This window comes from Oncorhynchus mykiss, chromosome 16 (assembly GCF_057628025.1).
Source record: "Oncorhynchus mykiss isolate SJ-2025 chromosome 16, ASM5762802v1, whole genome shotgun sequence".
In the NCBI taxonomy this organism is placed as follows: Eukaryota; Metazoa; Chordata; class Actinopteri; order Salmoniformes; family Salmonidae; genus Oncorhynchus; species Oncorhynchus mykiss.
In genome coordinates, this window is record NC_143037.1 from 71287410 (window position 1) to 71312093 (window position 24684).

The 24684-nt window shown below is 43.8% G+C and overlaps 1 protein-coding gene across 1 annotated transcript in view; it reads right to left on the reverse strand.

The window, feature by feature from the left end:
* Positions 1 to 24684, reverse strand: part of LOC110491167 (kelch domain-containing protein 8B) — a 189518-nt gene that overhangs the window by 37663 nt on the left and 127171 nt on the right. Inside the window, exon 4 of the mRNA XM_036947644.2 lies at positions 20285 to 20509. Within this exon, the coding sequence (XP_036803539.1) occupies positions 20285 to 20509 (225 nt within the window). The remainder of the gene's footprint in view (positions 1 to 20284; positions 20510 to 24684) is intronic.

Here is a 24684-nt window from a genome sequence, read left to right on the forward strand (position 1 = left end):
AGACTGCATGATAAACGGAGTCCAGTCTCTGTAAGACAGAGGAGGTTGCATGCATATTCAACAAGTCACCATAATCAATTACAGAGAGAAAAGTGGCCTGAACAAGCTTCTTTCTGGCCATAAGTAGGAAGCAAGCCTTATTATGGAAATAAAAACCCAATTTCAGTTTAAGCCTTGTCACAAGATTATCCACATGAACTTTAAAGGACAACTTGTCATCCAACCAAATACCTACTTTTTCAATGGATAAGCCGCCAGATGTGACAATGCTAACGTTCTCTGGCTGAGTTCAAGCTCTGGTCAAGGTCATGAATTTAGTTTTTTGTACATACAAGACCAGTGTGAGACCATAAAGGGAAGCCTGCAGTGACTGAAATGCAGTCTGGAGCTCTTCAACAGCCTGAACCAGAGAAGGAGCACATGAATATAGAACTGTATCATCTGCATATAGATGTAAGTTTGCTGGTTGCATCCCATTTCCCAAATCATTAATACAAATTGAGAACAACACAGGAGCTAAAATGGAACCCTGGGGCACACCTCTATCAATCTCAAGAAAGCTAGACTTGTGATTGACAGCATATTAAACACATTGTGTTCTGTCAGAAAGATAGTGTGTATTTGTGAGGGGTATTCGTTCGAATAATGTCCAATAGCGTTGATTTATTAGGTGCTCTGGGATTCGGTCTGGTAGGTGCATTAATTAATTGAGCGAGATTCAGAGAGTCACACAGTTCTTTAAAGGAGTCCGATACAGATGTAAGCATGTCCCAGTTCAAGTCTATTAAAATAATGAATTCAGAGTCATTTAGCTTGTGCAGGACATCAGAAAGAGAGCTTAGTGCGTCTCCCGAACCCGAGGGTGGTCTGTAGCAGCCAACTACAGTGATGTGGGAGTCCTTATATACAGTTGAAGTCGGAAGTTTACATACACTTAGGTTGGAGTCATTAAAACTCGTTTTTAATTTGTTTAAATATTTTTTTACGTCCTTTTCGTGGTGTCCGATTGTGAGTAATTACTATCTTGTCTCATCGCTACATCTCCCGTACGGGCTCAGGAGAGACGAAGGTTGAAAGCCATGCGTCCTCCGAAACACAACCCAACCAAGCCGCACTGCTTCTTAACACAGCGCGCTTCCAACCCGTAAGCCAGCCGCACCAATGTGTCGGAGGAAACATCGTGCACCTGGCAACCTTGGTTAGCGTGCACTGCGCCCGGCCAGCCACAGGAGTCGCTGGTGGGCGATGAGACAAGAATATCCCTACCGGCCAAACCCTCCCTAACCCGGATGACGCTAGGCCAATTGTGCGTCGCCCCACGGACCTCCCGGTTCACGGCTGGCTGCGACAGAGCCTGGGCACAAACCCAGAGTCTCTGGTGGCACAGCTAGCGGTGCGATGCAGTGCCCTAGACCAGTGCGCCACCCGGGAGGCCCATTAAAACTAGTTTTCAACCAATCCACAAAAATTCTTGTTAACCTCTTGAAACTAGGGGGCACTATTTTTGGAAAAATAACGTTCCCAAAGTAAACCGCCTATTTCTCAGGACCAGATGCTAGAATGTGCATATACTTGACAGCTTAGGATAGAACACACTCTAAAGTTTCCAAAACTGTCAAAATATTGTCTGTGAGTATAACAGAACTGATATTGCAGGCGAAACCCTGAGGAAAATCCAATCAGGAGGTGCCTCTTATTTTGAAACCGTTGTCTTCCTATTGGCCATTGAAAGGGATATCAACCAGATTCCTTTTTCTACGTATTCCCTAAGTTGTCTACAGCATTTTGACGTAGTTTCACGCCTTTATGTTGAAGAATGAGCGTAAACGACTACATTGCGTAAGTGGCCAGCTGAGGGCTCTCAGAGTGATTCTTGAGTAAAAGACAGAGGTTGTCATTTTTCCTCTCGCTCCAACTGAAAAGCCACTTGTCCCGGTTGATATATTATCGAATAGTTATTTGAAAAACACCTTTAGGATTGATTATAAAAAACGTTTGCCATGTTTCTGTGTATATTATGGATATAATTTTTTTTTAAATCCCGCCGTTGTCGTGACCGCTCTTTCTGGTGGATTTCTCAACATAACGTGACCAACAAACGGAGGTATTTTGGGTATAAAAATAATCTTTATGGAACAAATTTGCCAAATTGAGGGCGAGGGAGAGCTTTGTATGCGTCTCCGTGTGTGGAGTAAAGGTGGGCTAGAGTTTTTTTCCCTCTGGTTGCACATTTAACACACTGGTAGAAATGAGTTAAAACAGTTTTAAGTTGCCCTGCATTAAAGTCCCCGGCCACTAGGAGCACCACCTCTGGATGAGTGTTTTCCTGTTTGCTTATGGCCGTACACAGCTCATTGAGTGCGCTCTTAGTGTCAGCATCGGTTAGTGGTGGTAAATCGACAGCTACGAAGAATATAGATGAAAACTCTCTTTGTAAATAGTGTGGTCTACAGCTTATCATGAGATACTTCCTTAGATATCGTGCACCAGCTCATGTTTACAAATATACATAGACCGCCACCCCTTGTCTTAAAAGAGGCTTCTGTTCTATCCTGCCGATACAGTGTATAACCTGACAGCTGTATGTTATTCATTTCGTCGTTCAGCCACGACTCTTAATAAACTTAATGCAGTTTTTAATGTCCTGTTGGCAGGATATACATGCTCGTAGCGCGTCTATTTTATTATCCAATGATTGTACTTTGACTAATAGGACCGATGACAAAGGCAGATTACCCACTCGCTGCCGGATCCTTACGAGGCATCCCGACCTTCGTCCCTGATATCTCCGTCTCTTTCTCCTGGGGATGACGGCCTTGTCTGGCGTCTGGGGTAAATCCCTCGCGTCCGTTTCGTTAAAGAAAAAAAAATCCTTCAATACGAGGTGAGTGATCGCTGTCCTGATATCTAGAAGCTCTTTTCGGTCATAAGTGACAGTGGCAGAAACATTATGTACAAAATATGTTACAAATAATGCAAAAACACACATACAATAGCACAATTGGTTACGGGACTGTAAAACGGTAGCCACCTCCTCCGGCGAGATAATGTTCCAAAGGAACGTTGAGAGTAAATGGGAACTTTGAGGAAGACTGTGATCGATAGGAGGGAGACTGGCTCTCATTAGACGGAAAGACCTTGAGACGCATCACAAATGGCACCCTATTCCCTATATCGTGCACTACTTTTGACCAGACCCTATAGGCCCTGGTCAAAACTAGTGCACTATGTAGGAAATAGGGTGATATTTCAGACAACTCTTTGTTACCAGCAGCTCGGTAAGAAACACTAAGTAAGTCTGTTCTGAGTGGTGCATCTCTGATTGACAGAGACTAGCTCCATTGTGATTTAGTAATGACCTCTGCCCAGATCTAATCTCTTTACATTTCAGAGAAGCCATTTTCTTCAATGGAGGCTTCATCTGATTCACATTAGTGGGGAATTCTGAGATTTGAAACGAGCGAGTTTGATCACCCGGTGAACGACCACATCAAACACGGCCAGCATACAATAGAACACAATATTTTTTAAGATCTAGAATCTGGAACATAATGTAGATTCTAGATAATATACGTAAACAAGACTAAAATGCATACCCATCCCTCCATCACTTCCATTAAGCCCTCCAAGCCTAGGGAGTAAGGTTTGTTCTCTAGGGACATAGTAAGGTTTGGTCTCTAGGGACATAGGAAGGTTTGTTCTCTATGGACATAGTAAGGTTTGTTCTCTATGTACATAGTAAGGTTTGTTCTCTAGGGACATAATAAGGTTTGGTCTCTAGGGACATAATAAGGTTTGGTCTCTAGGGACATAGTACGGTTTGTTCTCTAGGGACATAGGAAGGTTTGGTCTCTAGGGACATAATAAGGTTTGGTCTCTAGGGACATAGTAAGGTTTGGTCTCTAGGGACATAGTAAGGTTTGGTCTCTAGGGACATAGTAAGGTTTGTTCTCTAGGGACATAGGAAGGTTTGGTCTCTAGGGACATAATAAGGTTTGGTCTCTAGGGACATAATAAGGTTTGTTCTCTAGGGACATAATAAGGTTTGGTCTCTAGGGACATAATAAGGTTTGGTCTCTAGGGACATAATAAGGTTTGTTCTCTAGGGACATAGGAAGGTTTGTTCTCTAGGGACATAATAAGGTTTGTTCTCTAGGGACATAATAAGGTTTGTTCTCTAGGGACATAGGAAGGTTTGTTCTCTAGGGACATAATAAGGTTTGTTCTCTAGGGACATAGGAAGGTTTGTTCTCTAGGGACATAGTAAGGTTTGCTCCCTAGGGTCTGTGCAGGCCTCTAAGCCCTCAGCTGGAACCAAATGGCCACTGTCATTCCTCTACTCACGGCCTACACTAATCATAATTAACAGCTTGATAATCAATGAGAGAGAGAGAGGGGGAAAGGGAGAGAGAGATAATCAACAGAGAATCAACAAGAAAATAGAGCAAACTAGAATGCTATTTGGCCCTAAACAGAGAGTACTGCCACTGTGACTGACCCAAAATTAAGGAAAGCTTGTACCTACTCAGTGAGCATAGCCTTGGTATTGAGAAAGACCTGGCTCTCAAGAGAAGACAGGCTATATGCACGCTGTCCACAAAATGAGGTGGAAACTGAGCTGCACTTCCTAACCTCCTGCAAAATGTATGACCATATTAGAGACACATATTTCCCTTAGATTACACAAATCCACAAAGAATTCCAAAACAAACTCAATTTTGATAAACTCCCATATCTACTGGGTGAAATACCACAGTGTGACATCACAGCAGCAATATTTGTGACCTGTTGCCACAAGAAAAGGGCAACCAGTGAAGAACAAACACAATTGTAAATACAACCCATATTTATGCTAATTTATTTTCCCTTTTGTACTTTATCTATTTGCACATCGTTACACCATTGTATCTAGACATAAAATGACATTGGAACTTTTGTGAGTGTAATGTTTACTGTTAATTATTTATTGTTTTTTTCACTTTTGTTTATTATGTATTTCACTTGCTTTGGCAATATTATTAACATATGTTTCCCATGCCGATAAAGCCCCTTAAATTGAGAGAGAGAGAGAAACAACGAGATCAACAAAGTGAGAAACAACAATGGAATCAATGTATGGAGTGAGGAAGGCAAATACAAACAGAATGGGAAAGTAACAGATACCGAGAGGTCATGATATTGAGTGGGAGAAAGAGGATGTACAGTGTATTTAGCTACTCTGGTAAAAAACGATTGATACATCAGTTAACAGCCATTCGTTTGGCAGTACTTCGCCCTAACAACAGTGGAGGAAAGGGAAGTGTCAACCACTGTGAGAGAGGCAGCCAGAGAACCAACCGCCATTATGGCTCTCTAAATAGAGCATGGGGATGGATTGCTTAAAGGAGAATACTGGGATCTTAATATTGAGTCTTGAATATAAACTCCTCCATGGGAACTTTTGAGAAGATCATTTAGCTAATACCATGAAGCAGTACAGCACATGGGAAATCAAATGCGTAATAGCAATAGAGCACTGGGTCAAATTGCTTCCTGTTCCCAGGCACTGGGTCAATTAGCTTCCTGTTCCCAGGCACTGGGTCAATTAGCTTCCTGTTCCCAGGCATATTGCTGAGAGGCACGTTACCTCAAACCACTCTGCCTCATTCCATAGAAACCAGATGGCGTACTACTCCAGATGTCATTTAAACTCATTCCATAGAAACTAGATGGCGTACTACTCCAGATGTCATTTAAACTCACTCCATAGAAACTAGATGGCGTACTGCCCCAGATGTCATTTCAACTCAAAGGACATTTAAAAAAGACATGAACACTAGAAGACAAGAAATAAAATCTTCTCCCTTCTTCATTTCAGCTTTGTCAAAACTTTCCGTTCAACAGTACTTTATGATATCCATAAAGACATGAAATACTCTGTTTAAGCACATGATCGATAGTCAGTATTGCTTGAGGTAAACATTGTGTAGGTCAGGGGACTTATGATAAGAACCAGGGTGGTGGGATAAGTCTCCACAGCACACACACCCTTTTAAATTCATACTCACATGCTCTCGCCCACCAACAAACCCACACAGGTTTCCTCTGCTCAGTGCATTTACTAGCCAGTGCTGCACACTAGTAAATGGGCAGATAAGAGCATAGAGATGTGTAATTGAGGATATGGCCTGTAAAATCTGCGCTGATAATTATTGTCCATAATACAATATTATCGCCAGGCTTCTCTCTCTCTCTCTCATATCGAGGGCGGTGCTGTTGTCATACCAAGCGGTGATGCAGCCAGTCAATATGCTCTCAATGGTGCAGCTGTAAAACGTTTTGAGGATCCAAGGATTTCTTTATTTATTAGGATGTTGATGTGGATGGGAGGGTGCTCTCCCCTCTTTTTCCTGTAATCCACGATCAGCTCCTTGGTCTTACTGATGTTGAGGGAGAGGGTGTTGTCCTGGCGCCACACTGCTAAGTCTCTGACCTCCCTGTAGGCTGTCTCATCGCTGTCGGAGATCAGGCCTAACATCGTCGTGTTGTTAGCAAACTTGATAACGGTGTTGGAGTCGTGCGTGGCCACACAGTCGTGGGTGAACAGGGAGTACAGAAGGGGACTAAGCACACACCCCTGAGGCCCCCCACGTGTTGAGGGCCAGCATGGCGAAGGGGTTGTTACCAACTCTACCCTCACCACCTGGGGCCGTCCTGTCAGGGTGTCCAGGATCCAGTTGCAAAGGGAGGTGTTCAGTCCCCAACTTAGCGATGAGCTTGGAGGGGAGTGGACTATGGTGTATCCTATGTACAACCTTCTCACATAGTTATTTCCTTTCTTGTCCAGGTGGGAGAGAGAGACCAGTGTGAAGACACTAGCCAACTGGTTTGCACATGCTTTGAGAATGTGCCCTGGTCTTTAATCTGTCGGCCTTGCGAGTGTTAACCTGTTTAAAAGTTTTACTCATATCGGCCATGGACAGCGAGATCACACAGTCATCTGGAGGTCATAGCGGGCTTTGTTGTATGCGTCCATATTCGTGTCCCGTGTCTTGCAGGCGGTACCTCTCTAACCCAGGCTCGCGACCTGATTCAATACGGCCCGCGGAATCATGCTCAGATCACATAAAGAATTTGCGATAGTAAAGTTTTGAAAAACGTATTTGTTATTCAAATTAAAACTCCAATGAATACTCACCTTTGTGTAATGATTTAACTCCCACCGCTTGTGGGACATTTATTTTGAAGGCACATATAAACAACTGCACGGGGACAGATAGGGACTGATATGCTGAAACACACGTCACAGTTACAAATAGTAGCTACCAAGAAAGACTGGACATCAAAATATGCATTTATTGAGGTATCAGGGAAAGCTGTGTGCTTAGTGTGCAAAGAGAACATCTCTGTCTAGACAGACTACAACTTGTCCCGACACTTCCAGACGAGGCATGCAGAGAAATATGCCTATGTCTTCTGAGCAGAGGGCAAGTACATCGAAAGAGTTACTTTCTCAGGTGCAAAAGCAGCAAGGACTTTTCACTTTTCACATTTGCATTCAGCAAAAGACAGAATTGTGAGAGCTAGCTATGTACTCTCCCACAAAATTGCTAAACATAGCAAGCCATTCGTTGAGGGTGAATTCATTAAAGAATGTTTAATTGACTCTGCCGCAACACTTTGCCCCGACAAGAAAGTGCTGTCTGAAAATGTTTCCCTGTCAAGACGAAGAGGGAGAAGGCATGTTGAGGACATCGCATGGAACAACAGCTGAAGGACAAGGTAAAGGATTTCCCCTATTTCTCCTTGGCCCTGGATGAGAGCAGTGAGACATGTTACACAGCGCAGTTGTTGATATTCCTACAAGGCATAACCCCAGACTTTGAAATTACATAGGAGCTTGCTTCAGTGCAGTCACTGAAGAGCACAACCACAGATAAATATTTATTGGAGGAGGTTAAGAAGTGTGTGGCAAAGCTGGGACTGAGTTTTGAATAGTTATCCAGTGGGACCGCTGATGGGTGCCCAAACTTGACAGGAAAAAACGTTGGCCTTTTGAAAAGGATACAAGATCAAGTAGCTGAACTGAACCCAGATCGGAAAATTATTTTCCTGCACTGCATTATTCATCAGGAGGTGCTGAATGAGAGGAGAGGAGAGGAGGAGAGGGTGGAGAGGAGGAGAGGAGAGGGTGGAGAGGGAGGAAAAGTATTATTCATCAGGAGGTGCTGAATGAGAGGAGAGGAGAGGAGAGGAGGAGAGGGTGGAGAGGAGGAGAGGAGAGGGTGGAGAGGAGAGGGTGGAGAGGAGAGGAGGAGAGGGTGGAGAGGAGAGGAGAGGAGAGGAGGAGAGGGTGGTGAGGAGAGGAGGAGAGGAGAGGAGGAGAGGAGAGGAGAGGGAGGAAAAGTGTTATTCATCAGGAGGTGCTGAATGAAAGGAGAGGAGGAGAGGAGAGGAGGAGAGGAGAGGAGAGGGAGGAAAAGTGTTATTCATCAGGAGGTGCTGAATGAGAGGAGAGGAGTGGAGGAGAGGGTGGAGAGGAAAGGAGGAGATGAGGAGACTGTGGAGAGGAGAGGAGGAGAGGGTGGAGAGGAGAGGAGGAGAGGGTGGAGAGGAGAGGAGGAGAGGAGGAGAGGGTGGAGAGGAGAGGAGGAGAGGGTGGAGAGGAGAGGAGGAGAGGGTGGAGAGGAGAGGAGGAGAGGAGGAGAGGGTGGAGAGGAGAGGAGGAGAGGGTGGAGAGGAGAGGAGGAGAGGGTGGAGAGGGAGGAAAAGAGGGCTGGAAATGTGTTCTGGAAATGAGCCATGTGGTAAAGTGGTAAACTTCATAAGAGCAAAATCTTTAAACCACAGGCAGTTTGTCTCACTGTTGGAACAGACAGAGTCGGGTCATGCAGATCTCCCCTACCACACAAACGTGAGATGGCTGAGTTTGGGGAAGGTGTTTAAAAGGGTTTGGGACCTGAAGTTGGAGATGGCTGAGTTTGGGAAAGGTGCTTAAAGGAGTTTGGGACCTGAAGTTGGAAAATGCTGAGTTTTAGCAAATGAAAGGAAAATATGTGGATTTCCCTCAACTACAAGATAAGGAATGTTTGGCTGATTTTGTCTTCCCTGTGGACATCATGGCCCTCATGAATGAACTGAATTCCAAAATACTTTTAATTTTACCCCTTTTTCTCCCCAATTTCGTGGTATCCAATTGTTGTAGTATCTTGTCTCATTGCTACAACTCCCGTACGGGCTCAGGAGAGACGAAGGCTGAATGTCATGCGTCCTCCGATACACAACGCAACCAGCCGTACTGCTTCTTAACACAGCGCGCATCCAACCCGGAAGCCAGCCCCACCAATGAGGCTGTGCACCTGGCAACCTTGGCTAGCGTGCACTGCGCCCTGCCCGCCACAGGAGTCGCTGGTGCGCGATGAGACAAGGAGATCCCTACCGACCAATCCCTCCCTAACCCGGACGACGCTAGGCCAATTGTGCGTCGCCCCACGGACCTCCCGGTCGCGACAGAGCCTGGGCGCGAACCCAGGGACTCTGATGGCACAGCTGGCGCTGCAGTACAGCGCCCTTAACCACTGCGCCACCTGGGAGGCCCGGGAAGGGCCTTTTTGCACATCAGATGTAAAGCCTTGTCAAACCCGTCAAGGGAAAATTACTCCTCCTGATCCGCCAACCAGAAGTCAACAATCTCACCCACCTTCCGACATTACTAGTCTGTTCCCTATCAGATGACAACAATCTCACCCACCTTCCGACACTACTAGTCTGTTCCCTATCAGATGACCTTCCGACATTACTAGTCTGTTCCCTATCAGATGACATTACTAGTTTGTTCCCTATCAGATGACATTACTAGTCTGTTCCCTATCAGATGACATTACTAGTCTGTTCCCTATCAGATGACCTTCCGACATTACTAGTCTGTTCCCTATCAGATGACACTACTAGTCTGTTCCCTATCAGATGACATTACTAGTCTGTTCCCTATCAGATGACACTACTAGTCTGCTCCCTATCAGATGACATTACTAATCTCTTCCCTATCAGATGACATTACTAGTCTCTTCCCTATCAGATGACACTACTAGTCTGTTCCCTATCAGATCACCTTCCGACATTACTAGTCTGTTCCCTATCAGATGACATTACTAGTCTGTTCCCTATCAGATGACATTACTAGTCTGTTCCCTATCAGATCACCTTCCGACATTACTAGTCTGTTCCCTATCAGATGACATTACTAGTCTCTTCCCTATCAGATGACACTACTAGTCTGTTCCCTATCAGATCACCTTCCGACATTACTAGTCTGTTCCCTATCAGATGACATTACTAGTCTGTTCCCTATCAGATGACATTACTAGTCTGTTTCCTATCAGATGACCTTCCGACATTACTAGTCTGTTCCCTATCAGATAACATTACTAGTCTGTTCCCTATCTGATGACATTACTAGTCTGTTCCCTATCAGATGACATTACTAGTCTGTTCCCTATCAGATGACATTACTAGTCTGTTCCCTATCAGATGACATCACTAGTCTGTTCCCTATCAGATGACATTACTAGTCTGTTCCCTATCAGATGACACTACTAGTCTGTTCCCTATCAGATGACACTACTAGTCTGTTCCCTATCAGATGACATTACTAGTCTGTTCCCTATCAGATGACATTACTAGTCTGTTCCCTATCAGATGACATTACTAGTCTGTTCCCTATCAGATGACATTACTAGTCTCTTCCCTATCAGATGACATTACTAGTCTGTTCCCTATCAGATGACATTACTAGTCTCTTCCCTATCAGATGACATTACTAGTCTGTTCCCTATCAGATTACATTACTAGTCTGTTCCCTATCAGATGACATCACTAGTCTGTTCCCTATCAGATGACATTACTAGTCTGTTCCCTATCAGATTACATTACTAGTCTGTTCCCTATCAGATGACATCACTAGTCTGTTCCCTATCAGATGACATTACTAGTCTGTTCCCTATCAGATGACATTACTAGTCTCTTCCCTATCAGATGACCAGAGGGAGAATTATCCATTGCTGCTGTGTGCTTTGAACGCTGAGTTTTCTCGTCGTTTGGAAGATTTCAAAGCATTGGAAAATGACATGCTGTTGGTTTCCTCTCCTTTCACCTTCAATGTGGATAACGCTCCGTCTGACCTGCAACTTCAGCTTATCGATCTTCAGTCTGATGCAGTGATTGGAGAACTATTCAAAACAATGTCACTGACGAGGCTCTATGCATCTCTCAATGAACAAAACTTTCCAAAGACTAGGAGTCATGCTCAGAAGATGTTTGGGTCAACCTATGTACAGTACGTGAACAGACATTTTCAGTGATGAAAGATAGCAAGTCAAGGCACAGGTCATCTCTTACTGACTCTCACCTCTCAGCAATCTTGCGCATAGCGACGTCAGAAACTGTACCTGACTTCTCTGCTCTAGTCAATGCCCATCAGAGACTTCACTCCTCACACTGATTGAGTAGTTTAAATGTAATGTTGATCTCTCTCTCTCTCTTTGTGTTTTTGTACACACCCATTAACAAGACCTCTGTCCGTGGTGCTGAATGCACAGTGTACTTTTCCCTCCGTGTAGTTCAATACATGTTTAATAATGAAAATACCTTCCAAAAGGAGAACATGGATGTGGTTTATTTTTGTGCATGTTAAAAAAGTTAAATAAGTAGCATATTTGGATGTGATTTACAGTAGATATATCTGTCAACACAGTCATACACATGATGTATAATCCTGTAATATGTTTCTGGCCCGCGACGGCAAAATATATTTTAATGTGGCCCTCCATGGAAAATAATTTCCCATGCCTACAGGCAATATCCCCACTGGGCAAATGCAAATTTGCCCAGTGGGGATATTGCCTGTAATCCATGTTTTTTGGTTTGGATACGTTCTTATAGTCACTTGTGGGGACGACTTTGTCTATGCACTTATTGATGAGGCCCGTGACTGATGTGGTAAACTCCTCAATGCTATCGGATGAATCCCGGAACACATCCTAGTCTGTACTAGTAAAACAGTCCTTGTACTCTTGTTTCAAAGGACCACTTCTGTATTGAGCGTGTCATTAGTACTTCCTGTTTGAGCTATTGTTTGTAAACAGGAAGCAGGAGAATAGAGTCTTCGTAAGATTTGCCAAAGGGAGCACCTTGTGTGTGTTTCTGCGTGTAGAATAAAAGTTTTGTCTAGAGTTCTTAACACCACTAGTGGTGCAGGAGACGTGATGGTAAAAGTGAGGTAGAACTGTGTTAAGTCTCCCCACATGAAAGTCTCCACCCACCAGAAAAGCTGCCTGTGAGTGAGTGGTTTCTTGTTTGTTTATGACCCCGTACAGTTCATTGAGTGCCAAAGTGGTGTTGGCTTGTGGAGGGATGTAGACAACTGTGATAACTACAAAACAGAACTCTCTTGGTAGATAAAAGAGTCTGCCAGTTGTTGTTTATAAAGAGGCACAGCCCCCCTTTGGACTTGCCTGATTGTGCCGCTGCATGGAGAAACCACTGAGTTCTACGTACATAAAGTCCTCCATGCCACCTCTCTGCAAGGCAGATAACATTGTAGCTTTTCAAGTCTGTCTGATAGGAGACTCTTGAACAAAGCTCATCCATCTTATTCTCCAGTGACTGAACATTTTCCTGTAGAATGAAGAGGAGTGCCGGTCGGGTTTTCTCTTCGTCTCAATCTCACCAGGATGCCGACGCATCTATCGCGTCGACGCCTGAATATTTTTGGTAGCCCATGAATCAAAGGACTGGGTTGTGGTATGAACAAGAGAACAGCTGAGTTGGATTCGGATTTTAAATGAAAATGGAGGTCAGTAACTGTCGATCTGATGTCCGGAAGTGCTTGGCGGTCAAATGTGACAATAATAAAGATAAACTAAATAGCAAAGTTGGGTTGGAACTCGTAAGATGCTGCCTCTCTCTCTCTCTCTCTCTCTCTCTCACTCACTCACTCACTCACTCACTCACTCACTCTATCACTCTCTCACTCTCTCTCTCACTCTCTCACACACACACACACACACACACACACACACACACACAGAAAGAGAGAGAGAGGGGGGTACAATAGTTTCCATTAACTAGGCACGCTGTCCTGCCTTGTGCAGCCGTGAATCTTCATGATGGAACATTAACATGCAAATTGTCTTAAAACATTTGAGGATGTAAAGCATAATAATAAATAAAAAGCTGCCTTTTGCTTAATATAAATTAGACTATAACCCAGCCCTAATGTATTGGACTCAAATATGAAACTCCATGACATGTACAACCAACAGAATACTGTACATTATGACAGCTGTAGGAAGCATTTGTCAAATACTGCATCGGAATTGACGCGTTCATGGCTATCCGACAAGGCTCTGTCTGAGGGAGATTGAACATAACTGCAGTTCTTTAACTGGGCTTTTGTGCCGCTATTCCATTAGCGGTCATCTGCTATCTCCTCGCCACCGTGTCCCAGGTCCAGGAACGCAATGAATGGAAAGGAAATGAGTGGGAGAGAGATAACGTGCTAAGCACAAAGTCCCTCACCCATAAAGTACACATGACACATTCCTTAACCGTGAACAGCTCGGGATTGCTTTGTTATTCAGAAAGAAATATCATTATCTTCAAAAGCCAACCAAATTAAATGTAGGGGTTACACTAAACTCATCTGGCTTTTGATTTCAGCAACTGAAAAGACTATATATTAAAATGTATTTTATCAAGACCTGACAGGCACAGCGGGGAGTTATAGAATTTAACGTTAATATGGATGGAGGAAAAGATTCCCCTTGACCACACATACCCACGCACACAAGATAACACACACACACACACACACACACACACACACACACACACACACACACACACACACACACACACACACACACACCCCGAGGTGAAAGGTAACTCGTGCTCACTGGGCTTAATCCAGAAATGGATGGTGAATCATACACAGCACAGCTCTGGAATACTAAATGCAACCATGCCTCATCTGTATCAGTCTACCAGGAAGCTGCAGAAGGAAAGCATGGGATTGGGACCCTATTCCATGGCTCTCTGAATCAGTAACAAAAAGAATGGGGAAGATACAGAAGTGTTTTCTGAGGAAGAATGTGTTAGGATGTGACCCGTTTCAGGAAACCAGGCGTATGTCACGGGTCACTACTTCACAGGAGAGCCATTTGAACATGAACTTTTTTCCCCCTATCAAAATATGTTTTTGGGGCATAAATGCCTTCTGGAACATGTATACTTTCATGTGCCTTAATAGCAAACTTGTACGCCATCTATAAATACAAAATATAATTGTTAAATTACGAGCCTAGTTGGTTTAGCCACAGAAAAAGTCAGCAACCTTCCCGCTAGCCATGATTGGCTGAGATAATGAGTGGGCTGGACATGCCGAGTGTAACGATTCTCGTCCTCCTCTTCTTCTGATGAGTAGTAAGAAGAATCGGAGGACCAATGCGCGCGTGGTAAGCGTCCATATTGTATTTATTATATGAACACAAAACAAAAACAGAAATGAAACAGTCCTGAACGGTGAAATACAAAACACAGAACAAAAAATAATCACCCACCCAACACAGGTGAAAAAAGGCTACCTAAGTATGATTCTCAATAAGAGACAACTAACGACATCTGCCTCTGACTGAGAACCAAACCAGGCCAAATGCAAAACACAACATAGAAAAACGAACATAGACAACCCACCCAACTCACGCCCTGACCATACTAAAACAAAGACATAATAAAAGAAGTAAGGTCAGAACGTGACACCGAGAGATGAGTTCGGATTGGTCTGCCATATAACACGCTTCTGTCTATAATATGAGTTGGTCAGTATGTGTAGGTAATCCTTTCTAACCACAGCTTTAAAAAAAATATATATTTTGCTTAGTAGAACTGTGTAAGTGTTGCTCTCCACTTTCTGAAGGACCGAGTTTTGAAATCAGTGGAATTAGAGTATGACAGCTAAGGAGATGGCTAAAAAACACCTGGCTCCGGATTACATCTTCAAACTAAGGGCAACCATGGCATCCGTGACAGGTCCATCCATGATGTAAGATAGACTAGCTAGCTAGTTATAGCCTAATGTTAGCTCATGTAGGGTAGTAATGTCATGAGTTGGGATTATTGTTCATTGTTTAGCTAGCTAGCTACATGTCTTAGCAAAAGACACTATCAAACTAACCATTTCAATAGAACGTCACTGCAACAACTGTTGATAGACGTAGCTGGTAAATTCGCTCTGGCTATCTACTCCGATTTCAGAGCACTCTCATCTGAGTCTGGTAGAGCGCAGAATAACAGACAAATTTACGAACGCTCAACACCGGTTGAATATGGCCGGTGTCAGAAAACATTGGCAAAAAAGCGTCAATTGGTGCCAGCAGCACATTCTGGATGACATAAAAACAGCCTAACCAGCTCTGCTAGGGCGAGTAAAATGGTCCGTGAGTCTGGAAGTAGCTAGCCAATGTTAGCCAGTTAGCTTGGGTGCTTGATTGCTGTTGTTAGGACAGAACACTCGGATCAACCCTTAAAGAGATGGGTGGGGCTAAAGCTTAAGAGTGTGTGAACGATACTGAATGGGTGTAGACAAAGAAGTAGGTATCAAATCAAATCCAATTGTATTTGTCACATACACATGGTTAGCAGATGTTAATGTGAGCGTAGCAAAATGCGTGTGCTTCTAGTTCCGACAATGCAGTAATATCTAACAAGTAATAAAAAAAAAATCACGACTACCTTATACACACAAATGTAAGGGATGAATAACAATATGTACATATAAATAAATACCTGTACAGTATATGGATGAGCAATGGCCGAACGGCATAGGCAAGATGCAGTAGATGGTATAGGACAGTATATACATAAGAGATGAGTAACGTAGGATATGTAAACATTATTAAAGTGACATTATTCAAGGTGACTAGTGATACCTTTATTAAATCCATTTATTAAAGTGTCCAGAGATTAGAGTCTGTATGTTGGCAGCAGCCTCTCTATGTTAGTGACGGCTGTTTAACAGTCTGATGGCCTTGAGATAGAAGCTGTTTTTCAGTCTCTCGGTCCCAGCTTTGTACCAGGCGGTGATACAGCCCGAAAGGATTCTCTCGATTGTGTGTGAGTGTTTTAGGTGACAAGCTACATTTCTTCAGCCTCCTGAGGTTGAAGAGGCGCTGTTGCTGTTGCGCCTTCTTCACCACGCTGTCTGTGTGGGTGGACCATTTCAGTTTGTCCGTGATGTGTACGCCGAGGAACTTTCCACCTTCTCCACTACGTCCCGTCGATGTGGAGGGGGGTGCTCCCTCTGCTGTTTCCAGAAGTCCACGATCATCTCCTTTGTTTTGTTGACGTTGAGGGAGAGGTTATATTCCTGACACCACACTCCGAGGGCCCTCACCTCCTCCCTGTAGGCTGTCTCGTTGTTGTTGGTAATCAAGCCTACCACAGTAGTGTCGTCTGCAAACTTGATGATTGAGTTGGAATTGTGCATGGCCACGCAGTCATGGGTGAAAATGGAGCACAGGAGAGGGCTGAGAACGCACCCTTGTGGGGCCCCAATGTTGGTGGAGATGTTGTTTCCTACTTTCACCACCTGGGGGCGGCCGTCAGAAAGTCCAGGACACAGATGCACAGGGCGGGGTCGAGACCTAGGGTCTCGAGCTTCATGACGAGTTTGGAGAGTACTATGGTATTAAATGCTGAGCTGTAGTCAATGAACACCATTTGTACATAGGTATTCCTCTTGTCCAGATGGGATAGGGCAGTGTACAGTGGGGTGGCGATTGCATAGTCAGTGGACCTATTGGGGCGGTAAGAAAATTGGAGTGGGTCTAGGGTATCACATAGGGTGGAGGTGATATGCTCCTTGATATGCTCCTCTCAAAGCACTTCAAGTTGACAGAAGTGAGTGCAATGGGACGATATTCATTTAGTTCAGTTACCTTAGCTTTCTTGGGAACAGGAACAGTGGTGACCATCTTGAAGAATGTTGGGACAACAGACTGGGATAGGGATTGATTGAATATGTCCGTAAACACACCAGCCAGCAGGTCTGCGCATGCTCTGAGGACACAGCTAGGGATGCCGTCTGGGCTGGCAGCCTTGCGAGGGTTAACATGTTTAAATGTCTCACTCATGTCGGCCATGGAGAAGGAGAGCCCACAGGCTTTGGTAGCGGGCCATGTCAGTGGCACTGTATTGTCCTCAAGCGAGCAAAGAAGTTCTTTAACTTGTCTGGGAGCAAGACGTCGATGTCTACGATGGGGCTGGTTTTCTTTTTGTAATCCGTGATTGACTGTAGACCCTGCAACATACGTCTCGTGTTTGAGCCTTTGAAATCCGACTCTACTTTGTCTCTATACTGACGCTTTGCTTGTTTGATTAACTTGTGGAGGGAATGGCTGCAATGTTTGTATTTGGTCAAGTTTCCAGTCGCCTTGCCCTGATTAAAACATCTTTATGGATCAGTGGGATGCTAGCATCCCAACTCGACAACTTCCGGTGAAATTGCAGAGTGCCAAATTCAAAGTAAATGGCTATAAATATTTAACTTTCATGAAATCTCAAGTGCAATACATCAAAATAAAGCTTAACTTGTTGTTAATCCAGCCGCCGCCTGAGGCTTTACCGTGAAAGAAAACCATGCGATTATCCGAGGACAGCGCTCAGCTCTCAAAACATTACAAACAGTTAGCAGCCAAGTAGATTAGTCACAAAAGTCAGAAATTGCAATAAAATGTATCACTTACCTTTGATGATCTTCGTATGGTTGCAGTCACAAGACTCCCAGTTACACAATAAATGTTTGTTTTGTTCGATAAAGTCCCTCTTTATATCCAAAAACCTCAATTTTGCTCAGTAATCCAGTGGCTCAAATGCTGTCACAAGAGGCAGAGAAAATTCCAAATAGTATCTGTAAAGTTTGTAGAAACATGTCAAACGATGTTTCAAATCATTCATTGGGTTGTTTTTAGCCTAAATAATCGATAATATTTCAACCGGACAATAGCGTCGTCAATATAAAAGAAAAACAAGAATGGCGCGCTCTCGGTCGTGCGCAGCAAAAAGCTCTGGGGACATCCCAGAGTCAACTCACTCAATGTGGTCATTCTCACTCATTTTTCAGAATAAAAACCTGAAACAATGTCTAAAGACTGTTCACAACTAGTGGAAGCCACAGGGAACGGAATCTGGGTCCAATCCCTTTAAATGGTGGATGTGCTTTCATATTTCAAAATAATAGCACTTCCTGGATGGATTTTCCTCAGGTTTTTGCCTGACATATCAGTTATGTTATACTCACAGACGTTATTTCAACAGTTTTGGAAACTTTATACATATCCTAACTTCTGGTTAGGCAACTTCTAACTTCTGGTCAGGCAGTTTACTTTTGGCACACTTTTCATCCAAAATTCCGAATGCCTATCCTAAAAAAGTTAAAAGTTTTGCATGAATGCTGCCATTATTGCAGGGTTTCTGGTTAGGAAATGTTTTAATAGTCACAGTGGGTACACAATCTCCGATGCACTTGCTAATAAACTCACTCACAGTCAGCGTAAATATCAATGGTGTTGTCTGAGGCTATCTGGAACATATCCCAGTCCACATGATCGAAGCAATCCTGAAGCGTGGAATCCGATTGGTCAGACCAGCGTTGGACAAACCAGAGCATGGGCATTTCCTGTTTAAGTTTCTGTCTATAGGCTGAGAGCAACAAAATGGAGTTATGGTCAGATTTCCCAAAGGCAGGGTGGGGGAGTGCTTTGTATGCATCGCGGAAGTTAAGAGTAGCATTGATCCAGAATGCTAGCAGCCCGTGTTGTGCATTCGATATGCCGACAGAATTTAGGAAGTCATGTTCTCAGGTTATCTTTGTTAAAATCCCCAGCTACAATAAATGCAACCTCAGGATGTATGGTTTCCAGTTTACATAGTCCAGTTAAGTGTTTTTTAGGGCCGACGAGGTATATGCTTGGGGGGGATCTACACAGATGTGACTATAATCGAAGATAATTATCTTGGAAGATAATGCATTTGATTGTAAGGAATTCTAGGTCATGTGAACAAAATTAAGTGGTGGATGGTGTGTTCGCCTTCTGAGTCTGACCAGTGGGCCGCTCCGTCTGCCTCTCCTGCGGTGACCTCATGTTCTGGGTCGGCCTCTGGGATAAGATCCCATGTACAGGGTGAAGGTCTGAACAAAGGATCCACTTCTGGAAATATGTATTCCTTGTCATAATGTTGGTAAAGTTGTCATCGCTTTTATGTCCAATATTTCTTCCTGGCTGTATGTAATAATACTTGAGATTTCCTGGGCTAATAATGTAAGAAATAATACAGAAAATAACACATAAAAAAACAAACAACTGCATAGTTTCCTAAGGACCTGAAGTGAGGCGACCATCTCTGTCAGTGCCATCTTGTCCATCCAAAACATTCAAAGGCCATTTTCATCAAAAGCGAGGTTACGAGTTTATCAAATTTCAAAGCTGAAGTACTTTCCCGTTGTTCCTCAAATGCAGTGTGTGATATACCATGTTGTAGCTCTGAGTCTCTGCTTTTATCCAATGTAAAGTACACAATTTCAAATGTTGCTACATAAGACAGAATCAAGGTGGTCGATCATGTATGCTAAGCTAAATGTGTTACAGTGTGTAAGGGCAGTGTTTGAGTCTATAGGGTTGGTGTTGGCTTTTATGGAGGACATTATGCATGCATGGCTCTATAAGGGGAGACAGTTTGTTGAGCCAAATGAGTTCAGCTCACCAGTGGGACTGACTGAATGAGAGTATTGGAGCTATAGGGGGACGGACTGAATGAGAGTATTGGAGCTATAGTAGGAGGAACTGAATGAGAGTATTGAAGCTATAGTGGGACTGACTGAATGAGAGTATTGAAGCTATAGTAGGACTGACTGGATGATAGTATTGGAGCTATAGTTGTAATGACTGAATGAGAGATGTGGAGCTATCTATAGTGGGACTGACTGAATGAGAGTATTGGAGCTATAGTAGGACTGACTGAATGAGAGTATTGGAGCTATAGTAGGACTGACTGAATGAGAGTATTGAAGCTATGGTAGGACTGACTGGATGAGAGTATTGGAGCTATAGTTGGAATGACTGAATGAGAGTATTGGAGCTATAGTGGGACTGACTAAATGAGAGTATTGATAGAGATACAAAACAACTTAACAATACTGGGTTTTATTTAGTTATGTGGGTAGAGCACCTGTAGCACTGAAGGGACTTACCCTGTTCTGGGTCGTACTCCTCCACCGTGCTGACGAAGTGAGGTCTGGAGTAGAAGTTATGGGGGCAGGGCTGCTGGAGCCCTCCTAGACTGAAGAAGCCCCGCTCGGTGGCAGCACAGCAGGCGAAGGCTCGGCGGCTGGGGATACAGGGGTAATGCGTCCAACTCTTCATTTCCAGGTCAAAGGCCTCGAAGGCTGTGACAGGAAGCTTTCCCTGACGCCCACCTGCCAGGGAGGAGAGGAGAGGAAGGAGTGGAAGGAGAGGAGGGTGAGATGGTCAAATGGAGTGGGCAGCAGGGCATGAGAGAGAGGGAATGACAGAGAGGGAGAGATGAAAGGTTAGAATGGGTGGGAGGGATGAGAGGAGATGTGAAGAGAGAGAGAAACAGTTAGAAAAAAGGAATGTGTTGGCACTCTAAAAATTAGGGGATCAACAAGGGTTCTTCTAAGATCCTCAAAGATCTTTGAAGAACCTTGGCGCTGAAAATGGCCAGCAAAAATGTTCTTCCAAGAACCCCATAGGAGGTGGGGTTCATCGAGGAACCTCCTTAGTTGGTGGGGGTTCTTGCAGGAACCTAACTGCCCATCTGAAACATTTGGATTTGAAAGGACAGCAGGTGCAGGCACTTAACTGAAAAATGTAAAGATCTCAACTTAAGGTTTGTCCCCATTATGATCTAAATGGTTTTCTGATGACACCATCTATCTATTCATATTTGTGTAAATCTTTTTAAAACAGAAAATGGACACAACTCAATGGAAATCATTCAACAAAGAGGTACGACTATGTACTGGAGGCTATAATAGTATGTTAAAGGCTAGCTGAACTGCACACTTTTTTGTCTGTCTGCAGGTATACAGACAAGGAGGCATACAAAGTTATGTCAGTAGGTATTGGTATGTTATGGAGATCACATGAACCATCCTCCTCCCTTACCTCGTCAATGAAAATCCAACAGGCCTTTACACTTTGGACAAGGTATGTGTATGAAAACCATTATCAAAACAGTTTTTTCCATTCACCACAAAAACCAAGGTATGCATATTGTTGAGTGCATGTTATGTTGATCATCTGTATAATTAAACATGTTTTATTCACAGACATAACCCTCCCTACACCTCTGATGAATATAACAGGAAACCTGTTCGATCACCATGCACTGCTAAATCATTCTGGCTGTGGATACGGAGAACATCAACATATTAACATTAACAAGCCAGAGGATATACCCATTGACACATTGGGAGTTTACCTCATATTGGGATTTTGTTATTCCACTAAAATCATAATAAACACTGACAACTAAACTATTGCTGTTATTGTTTTAAATATTCATAATAATAATACTGGGGGGGTAATACAAATTAAGCCCTTAGGGCCTCCCCGGTGGCGCAGTGGTCTAAGGCACTGCATCGGGCTCTGTCGCAGCCGGCCGCGACCAGGAGGTCCATGGGGCAACGCACAATTGGCCTAACATCATCCGGGTTAGGGAGGGTTTGGCCGGTAGGGATATCCTTGTCTCATCGTGCACAAGCAACTCCTGTGGCAGGCCGGGCGCAGTGCGCGCTAACCAGGTCGCCAGGTGCAAGGTGTTTCCTCTGACATATTGGTGCGGCTGGCTTCCGGGTTAGGATGCGCGCTGTGTTAAGAAGCAGTAGAGGCTTGGTTGGGTTGTGTTTCGGAGGACGCATGGCTTTCGACCTTCACCTCTCCCGAGCCCGTTGTAGCGATGATACAAGATAGTAATTACTAACAATTGGATACCACGAAATTGGTGAGAAAAAGCGTGGTTAAATAACACATTTTTTTTTTTAAATGGAACCCTTTAAGGTTCTTTGAGGATCCATTAAAATGGGTTCTTTGAGGAACTTATAAGGAGGGGTTCCCCAACAGTTTATATTTGAAGAACCCCTAAAGGAAACTCCAGGAACCTTTTCTTTTTAGAGCACACTTAATGGAAGGTTTGAAATGGTGTCCCCTTTATTAGCAATGCTGATTCCACATCTGTTAGGAGCAGCCGAATATCCTCGGGTGTGTTCTCAAATATAAGCTTGGCACATGGCCCAGTGAACATGCAGTACATCCAGCGATAAATATGTGTGTATTCTGTCTCGTTCCATTGGTTTCTCCCTTTCCAACCTCTCTGGTCCTCTCTCTCTCCCTCTGTGAATAGAGCCCCAGGCTTTCTCTCCTGCAACTCTATCCAGCACACATGACAGCTACCCAGAGAGAGAGAGAGACACACACAGAGAGAGAGAGAGAGAGAGAGCGAGAGAGAGAGAGAGAGAGACAGAGAAAGAGAGAGAGAGAGAGAGAGAGAGAAAGAGAGAGGGAGAGAGAGAGGGAGAGAGAGATAGAGACAGAGACAGAGAGAGATAGGGAGAGAGTTTGTTAGTTTGTGTGTGTGTATGTAAGTGTGTGTGTGTGTATGTAAGTGTGTGTGTGTGTGTGTGTGTGTGTGTGTGTGTGTGTGTGTGTGTGTGTGTGTGTGTGTGTGTGTGTGTGTGTGTGTGTGTGTGTGTGTGTGTGTGTGTGTGCACCCACGTGCACGTAATCCTTGCATGTGAGAGTGTGTGAGTACTGTTGAGTATTACACTTGGAGCCTGGCTGACAGTGTGTATGGTAAAGATTATACAGCCTGTCAGTCTCTCTGCTGTTGGACCTGCATCCAGTGGAAAAGGTCCCTATTGAAACTGGAATAAAGTTTCTCTCCATGTTTGAGTAGACAGTGTCTGCAGTGCAGCATGTCAGTGTCAGGTGTTTGATCAGCCTGGACATAGTGACAGTGATCCCACTGTGATGACACGCTGATTGCTGACACCGACACAAAGCCTGGTGTACTTCAGGTTATATTCATCAGGTTATATTCATGAACATCACCTGTCATGAGAGCCAAACATGGATAGAAAGTTTCTTAAACTGTATTTATTTAACTGCATTGTTGGTTAAGGGCTGGTAAGTAAGAATTTCACGGTAAGGTCTACTACACCTGTTGTATTCAGCAGTACACTGTAAGGTCTACTACACCTGTTGTATTCAGCAGTACACTGTAAGGTCTACTACACCTGTTGTATTCAGCAGTACACTGTAAGGTCTACTACACCTGTTGTATTCAGCAGTACACTGTAAGGTCTACTACACCTGTTGTATTCAGCAGTACACTGTAAGGTCTACTACACCTGTTATATTCAGCAGTACACTGTAAGGGCTACTACACCTGTTATATTCAGCAGTACACTGTAAGGTCTATTACACCTGTTATATTCAGCAGTACACTGTAAGGTCTACTACACCTGTTGTATTCAGCAGTACACTGTAAGGTCTATTACACCTGTTGTATTCAGCAGTACACTGTAAGGTCTACTACACCTGTTGTATTCAGCAGTACACTGTAAGGTCTACTACACCTGTTGTATTCAGCAGTACACTGTAAGGTCTACTACACCTGTTGTATTCAGCAGTACACTGTAAGGTCTACTACACCTGTTATATTCAGCAGTACACTGTAAGGTCTACTACACCTGTTGTATTCAGCAGTACACTGTAAGGTCTATTACACATGTTGTATTCAGCAGTACACTGTAAGGACTACTACACCTGTTGTATTCAGCAGTACACTGTAAGGTCTACTACACCTGTTGTATTCAGCAGTACACTGTAAGGTCTACTACACCTGTTATATTCAGCAGTACACTGTAAGGTCTACTACACCTGTTGTATTCAGCAGTACACTGTAAGGTCTATTACACCTGTTGTATTCAGCAGTACACTGTAAGGTCTACTACACCTGTTGTATTCAGCAGTACACTGTAAGGTCTACTACACCTGTTGTATTCAGCAGTACACTGTAAGGACTACTACACCTGTTATATTCAGCAGTACACTGTAAGGGCTACTACACCTGTTATATTCAGCAGTACACTGTAAGGTCTACTACACCTGTTGTATTCAGCAGTACACTGTAAGGTCTACTACACCTGTTGTATTCAGCAGTACACTGTAAGGTCTACTACACCTGTTGTATTCAGCAGTACACTGTAAGGTCTACTACACCTGTTATATTCAGCAGTACGCTGTAAGGTCTACTACACCTGTTGTATTCAGCAGTACACTGTAAGGACTACTACACCTGTTGTATTCAGCAGTACACTGTAAGGTCTATTACACCTGTTATATTCAGCAGTACACTGTAAGGTCTACTACACCTGTTATATTCAGCAGTACACTGTAAGGTCTACTACACCTGTTGTATTCAGCAGTACACTGTAAGGTCTCCTACACCTGTTGTATTCAGCAGTACACTGTAAGGTCTACTACACCTGTTGTATTCAGCAGTACACTATAAGGTCTACTACACCTGTTGTATTCAGCAGTACACTGTAAGGTCTACTATACCTGT